Source organism: Corylus avellana, chromosome 10, assembly GCF_965113065.1.
Source record: "Corylus avellana chromosome 10, dhCorAvel1.hap1.2, whole genome shotgun sequence".
NCBI classification, from domain to species: Eukaryota; Viridiplantae; Streptophyta; class Magnoliopsida; order Fagales; family Betulaceae; genus Corylus; species Corylus avellana.
In genome coordinates, this window is record NC_142499.1 from 5407091 (window position 1) to 5415032 (window position 7942).

At 35.9% G+C, this 7942-nt stretch overlaps 1 protein-coding gene across 1 annotated transcript; it reads left to right on the plus strand.

Moving 5' to 3' along the window:
* The first annotated feature begins 2096 nt into the window (after positions 1 to 2096).
* Positions 2097 to 3739, plus strand: LOC132162204 (uncharacterized). Its single transcript, XM_059572469.2, has one exon. It carries the CDS (start codon positions 2105 to 2107, stop codon positions 3737 to 3739), a length of 1635 nt encoding a protein of 544 aa, XP_059428452.2. The 5' UTR covers positions 2097 to 2104.
* Positions 3740 to 7942: the final 4203 nt, after the last annotated feature.

Genomic DNA, 7942 nt, shown 5'->3' on the forward strand with positions numbered 1-7942 from the left:
AAGAGTGAGAAGGGAGGATTGAGACAGAAAGCTGAGGAGGAAGAAAGAGAGTTTGGGCAACAGAGAGAGAAAGTCAGTCATTGAGAAAGTTATGGGTAATGATCAATTGCAGCAGAATGGTTTCAACAAGTAATTACCTTTGGCGATCCATTCATGTAATCTGCAGTAAGTATTCTTACTTATTGAAAGTGATATTGATATTCAATAATACAGATATTTGTAGTTCTATTAAATGTCTAGCCTTTTGATATAATTGCTTCAACAATGATTTATATTATCGTGAATCAATTGACTCATTACTTTACAGTTTTTGCAATGCTTGCAAGAATGAAAAGTCAAGGTAATTATACAGTTGTGATTAGAGCTTCATATTTGAGATGTACAGAGATTCTAAGTTAGTGAAGTTTGTCTAGAGTTTATACAGTCAGATAGATTTGTATAAATGCCTTGTTCGGCATAATTGTGGGTATTTTGTATAAAGAAATGTATTTTTAAGAGTATTGTTTTGTATTGATAAATTTCAGATTTTCCGCTGTGTAAGATTATTTCAGCGTAATACTCGATTTATTTACAAGATAAAAGAAGAGAAATATTAGGATGTTACACTGATACCATGTTAGAATGCTTTGACAACATGTTGAAATAATTGAGAGATATAGAAGAGTGGAAGAATAATAAGAAGAGCGAAAACACACAATAGACTACATTGTATTGATATTCTGTTATGATAATGAATACAGTGGTTTCTTTTTAGAGAGGCAAGTAACCTAATAGACTAAGAAAAGGTAAACCTAACTAATAATACATAAGGAAGTAAATAATAAGTAAATAACCTTAACATAATTTTCTTAACATAGGTCATAATTGTTGAGGATTTTGTGTTGATTTTTGGTCTTAGCCCTTTGGTTATCAAAGGTTGGGAATTGTTGATTTTTCTTGGTTATTCTGATTGCTGTTCTTGGCTGAATTTAGGTGAACTTTAATTGTGTATTTGATTTTAGATAGGTTTTAATTTGAGTTTCTGAAGGTGCTTGTTTCTCTTCTCGTGGATTTTCCCCTTATCTGAAAGCCCCTTTCATGTTTTCTTTCTTTTTCTATGTTATATTGACTGATTGTTGAGGAAAATTTATTGGTTCGTAATATCAGGTATATTTTTCTCTTCGATTGTGATTATTTGCTCTAAAATCTATGGATTTGGGTTATTGTTCATCCTCTTCAGCCAATCTCAGGTATGTTATTTGTTTTTTTATTATACATTTGTTGTTTTGTTAGATTAATAACTATTAGAACATGCTAATAATTTTATTATAATATCAAATCATTAGAGTGATAAGTATTAAAACTAATAGGTAAATAAATATAATAAATACAATAAAATTTTAATTGTATTTACCATATTATAATAAAAATATAATATATAAAGAGAACAAAAAAAAAATTATTTTATCATTATATTTTATTATTTTATTTACGCCCTAGCGAAAATAAATTCTTAGATCCGCCACTAAATGGTGGAAAGGGTGTCGGAGATGGAGTTAGAAATTCTCCAATCTTGACTGATAGAAGGATGCTAGAGCCCCATAATAACCACTTGAGAACCGACTTCCAAAGTGAAGTTTCTGAGCTTAATTGGAAGAGTGAAGCAGCCGAAGAGGCTACAACTACAACGAGGGTAGCAAGGGCCTCCCCCAAGGTGGGATCACAAGCTTTCCCCAAAACTATGTTTTGGGCTTTTTCTTTTTTCCAAAGTAGGAGCTTTCATTATTGTCAATTAGCTGTTTGTTTATATATTTTTACTTAACAGCAACATTTAATTATTGTCGTCCTTCATGCCGGCCCGCATAATTTATGTTTTATTGAGTTCTCACTTATCTATAATCTTTCATATCTTCAAAAGGGAAAAAAAAAAAAAAAAAAATCAGAGGCATATATGCTTTGGTCTTGCTCTAAGCTTCTGATCTTTTAATTTATTTCAAGTTGATCATATGGATAATTAGTTGCATTATTGGGATTGCAAATGGCAATGGCATACCTACCAGTCAGACATATATTATACTTCAGATAATAATTTTGGAGATAGATCAGGTCCTGCAAATGAGAAGTGATGGAGCAGCTTGATCATTTCATCCACGAGCATCCATTAGCCTTCAGTAGTGAAGAGCAGAAAATTGAAGGGCAAGCTATTTGCTGTGGGTGCCAGGAGCCAGTATTTGGTCCGACCTACAATTGCTCTGAATGCAACTTTGTGCTGCATAAATCATGCGCCCAGCTACCCACCCAGACCCACCACCCGCTGCATCGCGGACACGCCCTCGTTCTCCGTGCAAAGCCACCGCCTGAAGGGTATAGTACTAGCTGCGATGCCTGCAGTAAGATTTGTAATGGCTTCACTTACCGTTGTCATCCCTGCAATTTCGACCTTGACATCATATGTGCTTCTCTATGGCGCAATATTATGGATGATGGTCACCAACACGTTTTCATCCCCCTGATGAAGCAGATCCACTTCACCTGTGAAGCATGTGGCGAAGAAGGCAAATGCATCTCTTCCCTGTGTAGCATCTGCCAACTATGGATCCACCGAGAATGCGCTGATTTACCAAGAACCCTCAAGATAATAGGACACAATCACCTTCTTAAGCTCATCTATTCTCTTCATCAGATTCCTCATCCAAACTATGTATTCTGCAAACTCTGCTACAGAAAGGTTAACACCAAGTTTGCTGCTTATTATTGTCCGGATTGCAATTACATTGCCCACTTGTACTGCGCAACACATACAAATATTGTGGATAATTCCGTGCCCAATGAAGCCGTTGACTTTGTAACTCGTGTTACTGATCATGATATCACCCATTTTAGAATGCAACACAACTTAGTCCTCTGCGATGTGGAGCTGGAGGATGATAAACGATGTTACGGGTGCGTGCGGCTCATCTCACCTCCTTTTTATAGTTGTTCTCTCTGCGATTTATTTCTCCACAAAAGCTGCAATGAGCTGCCTGGACAGAAGCAACACCCACTTCACCAGCACCCGCTCACCCTCCGAACAAATGCAGATTCCATCAATAGCATTTTCATTTGTGATGCTTGTGGTCATCATTGCAATGGGTTCGCCTATAACTGTGATCAGTGTCACTTCAACCTGGATGTTTATTGTAGTTTAATTTCGGAAAAGCTAACACATAGCGGTCATAAGCACCCCCTCTTCCTCCCCAGGATAAAAACTTCTGAATGCTGCAGTGCTTGTGGTGGTTCGGAAGAGGATGATCTATTTGTTTGCCTCGATTGCAACTTCACCTTGGGCTATACCTGTGCTACTCTTCCGTTTGTAGCTTGGCACAGTGGCGACGACCATTTACTCAGCCTCATGTATCCTTCTGATGATGTTGAAGATGACTCTAGAGATTATTATTGTCTTATTTGTGAAGAAGAAAGAAACCCACATCTCTGGTTTTATTATTGCGCAGATTGCGATTTTTCTGCTCATCCTAGATGTGTTCTTGGAGACTATCCGTTTATCAAGTTTGGAGCCACCTACAAATATGACACTCACCCGCATAGCCTCACTTTTGTTCAAAAGACCAAGAACTACCCTCCATGTGACGCATGTGGTGTGCCTAGCACAGATTGGTCCCTGTCATGTGCTCAATGCAGGATCAATGTACACGGGGAAGGTAATTGTTTCTGGCACCAGCAAGAACAGGGTAGAATAACTTTTAGCAACACCCCGTGTTAAATTTGGACAAAACATCTATCTATACTTCATTGAATTTTTTTTATCAAAGCTTGTTGTCTGTTACTTTTCTAAAGTTGTGTTGTTTTTATAATTCTCTTAATAAAGTTTACTTATTATCAAACAGATAAAATATAGGAACATAACTCTCGTCTGAATGGCAGCTAAGCTAAGTTATATATGCATAATTTAAAAATAAAAATAAAAGAGAGGAAACATGAGAGTGGTATAATTTGGTGGTGGGGGATACCTTACCTTTGGGCCCACGAGGGGCCATTAAGGCCTCTTTTCCTCGCCAATGTCGCCTACTGAGGACGGAGTTCTAATCGAGGGACCCCAAAATTCGAGGATCGGGATTCCCAGCAATGGGGAAAAATTGCCATCAGAAATTTTAGTACTGCTAGCCCTTCAATGTCATCTAAGATCGGCAATACTTAAAAATTGCCGGTCAGCAATTTTGAAACCCAAGGTCAACATGCCACGTCAACTTGATTGCTTTCTTTCTTTCTATTTTTATATTCCCTTTCCCCACACTTCTCCGTCTTCTACTTTTCTCGCTCTCCTCCCATTTTCTTGCCTATCATTATAATTAGTTAGTTTCGCTAGAAATTCAAACTTTTGATATCTGTAATATAAACGAAGTATGTACTTTCTCTTGAGTTAGATGTATGGCCATATTTGTTATTATTTTTTATTATTATTATTTTGTTTGATTTTTTTTTAAAAAAATTAAATAATATTTTATTATTTTATTATTTTATTATGAGTTGGACATGTAACAGCTTATAGACCCTTAAATAACATTGAAAGGCCAGGATTACTAAAATTTTTGATAGGCAATTTTTTCCCCATTGCAGAGAATCCCAATCCAAAATTCAATAGACCAAAGAACCTCTAGGGATCCATAGGGTTAAAGGCTCCTTCGAACTTCAAGGATCAATGGACCCCCATTGGAGGATTACGGACTAGGATCATCTCCATTTCATATGAAATGGAGGTTTGAAATGGAGATGATGCATTTAGTTATTTTTATGGGGATAATTTTGTCTTTTTTTTTTCTTTTTTTTTTGACAAAAATACCCCCTAAAAACACACCCTTTACTTCCTTTCCTATTTAGGGCCTGGGATCCTAGGAGGGAAAATATGCCCTATGAAGAAGGAAATCGACAAAGGAGCCCCCTAAGGAATGGTCTTTACAATGACCCACTGCTTTCCATAGCGGACCATTACCCTCCAATACTTGCTAGATTTGACATACTTGCCTTATAGCATTCTTAACAGTCTCACCAAATTTTACTCACTTCACTTTTGGTTATTTTAGCAACTTACTTTTTTAGAGCACCACAACAGCTTTATTAATTTAACAATCCACTTTCATTATTCTATTTAAATATTCTTTTTTCAAAAATTTGTTTATTCTTTTTTTAACTATTAAAGCAAGAGGGAGAAATAAGTTATTTAGTCAATAGGTGAGTAAATAGTAATTTCTAAATTTGGTCAGTACTATTCACCTCACTATATTTTTTTGTTAAAGTAATGAGGCTGAAAAGTGAACATTTAAGTCATTTTGGTTAAATTGTCTCACCAAAATAACCAAAAACTAGTTTTGGTGAGCCTGCAAGGAGTGCTCTTTTGCCTTATGGAAGCTAGCTTTATAGAAGATTATCAAATCCTAAGGTACGTTTATAATTCACCCTTCACTCTCTTAGCCTATTATCTTCCACCAAAATCATCCTACTAACTTAGGCATCTAAAAGTCCCTCTTACTCGGTTCTGATTTATCTTTTATAATGGCCTGTTTGAAACTATTTCATGTTGGTTTCTATATCATGATCCATCTTTCACGCGTGACATATTCCACATTTACCTTGATTAAATCACGGTTTTACCTTTAAATTAGTGGCGAATTATAAGTTGTGGCCCCATATGGCAGTTAAATCTCCTTGTATCACAATAATGACTTGAGAATTGATTCATTATTATTGTAACACCCCCAAATCTAATTAACTACGGTAATTAATTTAGAGTGTTACTCCTAATGAATCTATACTAATTAACTTAATTAATTTAGCTGAAATGATAATCTTATACACTAAGGGCCCGTTTGGCAGTGCGATTTCAATAAGTGCGATTTTAAAAATTGTGTTTTTAAAATCGCTACTTTTTAAAATCGCACAAACGTTTGGTAAAACATATTAAAAAATACTTTTTTTATCAATTGAGTGTTTGGATAACATTAGCATATAATTGCGGTTTCATGACCAAATTACCAATAAGAATGAACAAGACAAAGAGGATGAAGAAAAAAAAAAGGGTTTTAATATATTTTAGGTGAGTATTCTTGGTATTTTTTTCATTCCCGTTCTAAAAAAGGTAATTACTGCGCCAAATATCTTTTTAATAGAAATCGTGATTTTGTTTTAAATTCGCACTTTTTCAAATAAGCACCCTCCAATCTGCTTATGGAAATCGCAGATTTTTTTACGATTTTAAAATTTGCGTTTTTAAAATCGCAATCCCAAACACCCTAAAGTTGCGATTTGGTTTAAAATCGCAGATTATTTTTTAAAAAACGCACTCCCAAACACACCCTAATTATCATATTAAAATATAGTGAAAAGCGGAGAACAATTATCTGAACTAAGATACTAAGGGTCTGTTTGGGATTGCGGTTTCAATAAGTTCGATTTTAAAAATAGTGTTTTTGAAATCACTACATTTTAAAATCGCAAAGGCGTTTGGTAAAACATGTTAAAAAATACTTTTTTATTAAATATTTGTTATGTGAATTCATGATCTTAGTTTAAATTCGCACTTTTTTCAAATAAGCACCCCTAGCCTGTTTATTGAAATCGCAAATTTTTTTCGTATTTTAAATTAAAAGTTTTTTAAATCGCAATGCCAAACGCCTTACATTTTGCGATATTTTTTAAAAACATAAATTATTCCTACGAAATCGCAATCCTAAATACACCCTAAGTAACCTAAGTAACTGGCTGATGTTGGGCTTAGTGTGCGGGTCATGTGAGCTTGCCAGGCCATAATCCAACAATTACCATGGAGAAAAATGTTACTAACATACAATTCGCGAGTTACCCAACCATTGCTTACCGCAATAGAGAAGATAGTGTGGAAGATAGTTGCTTTTACCGTAAGATTGAATGTACTTGTATAGTCCATTCCCTCTTGTTGATGAAACCTTTTGTTGTTAACTGGCTTTATAATGCTCAATTGTACCATTCGCCTTTCTTTTTGAAAATTCTAAAAAGACTCCAAACGACACCTATTCAAATGTCTAGGTGATTCACAAATATTAAGCGGAATAAGATCTAACCTAACAATCAATAATCAACCAAATACAGACATGTAATGAAAATCAAGAACACAGATTGGTTACGAAGAGGAAACCATTTAGAGAACTCTCTAAATGTAAAACCTCTCCGGGACAGCCAAACCCAGGAAATCAATCCACTATAAGAAGAATAAAGAATACAAGAAGAATTACAAAACCTTTGCAATTGACTCTTCCTTGTACACGACAAGCGACCCACTTGACTTCTACCACAATAGCCCTTTCCAGAACATCTGGCACAATTCTTCTATAAGATTTCCTTTCATCAGAACTCCGATTGGCTTCACGTATTTAATCATTACTCACAGAAACTAGAACAATATCTCTCTCTAAGCTCTCTGTATTTGCTCTCAAAATACGTACGTATAATAGGCAAAACAGTTTGTTTAAGTAGAAAATAAAATAACAAATCGGCAGCCATGTCCGGACATGGATAAGTTGGTGTCCGGACATGGCTAGGGTTACATATGCGTAACCTAGTGGTGTCCGGACATCCAATTCTTGTGTCCGGACAGCCCATATAAAAGGGCTTGCTGGAAATGGGGTCCGGACCCAGCTTCTAGCTATCCGGACCCAGCTTCTGGCGGTCCGTACCTCTTCTTCAGAATGACGTTTCTGGAAATGGGGTCCAGACCCAGCTTATGGCGGTCCGGACCTCCCCTTCAAAACATGGTTGCTGGATATGCGATCCAGACCTGGCTTTTGGCTGTCCGAACCGGCCCTTCTAGAATCAATTTTGCTGGACCTTTTGAGATGCTTCATTTTCACCAACTTTACATGCAAACCGAATGAGCCAAAACATAACCCAACAAACTCCCCCTTTTGGCCATTTGGGGACAAAAACAATTTTTACA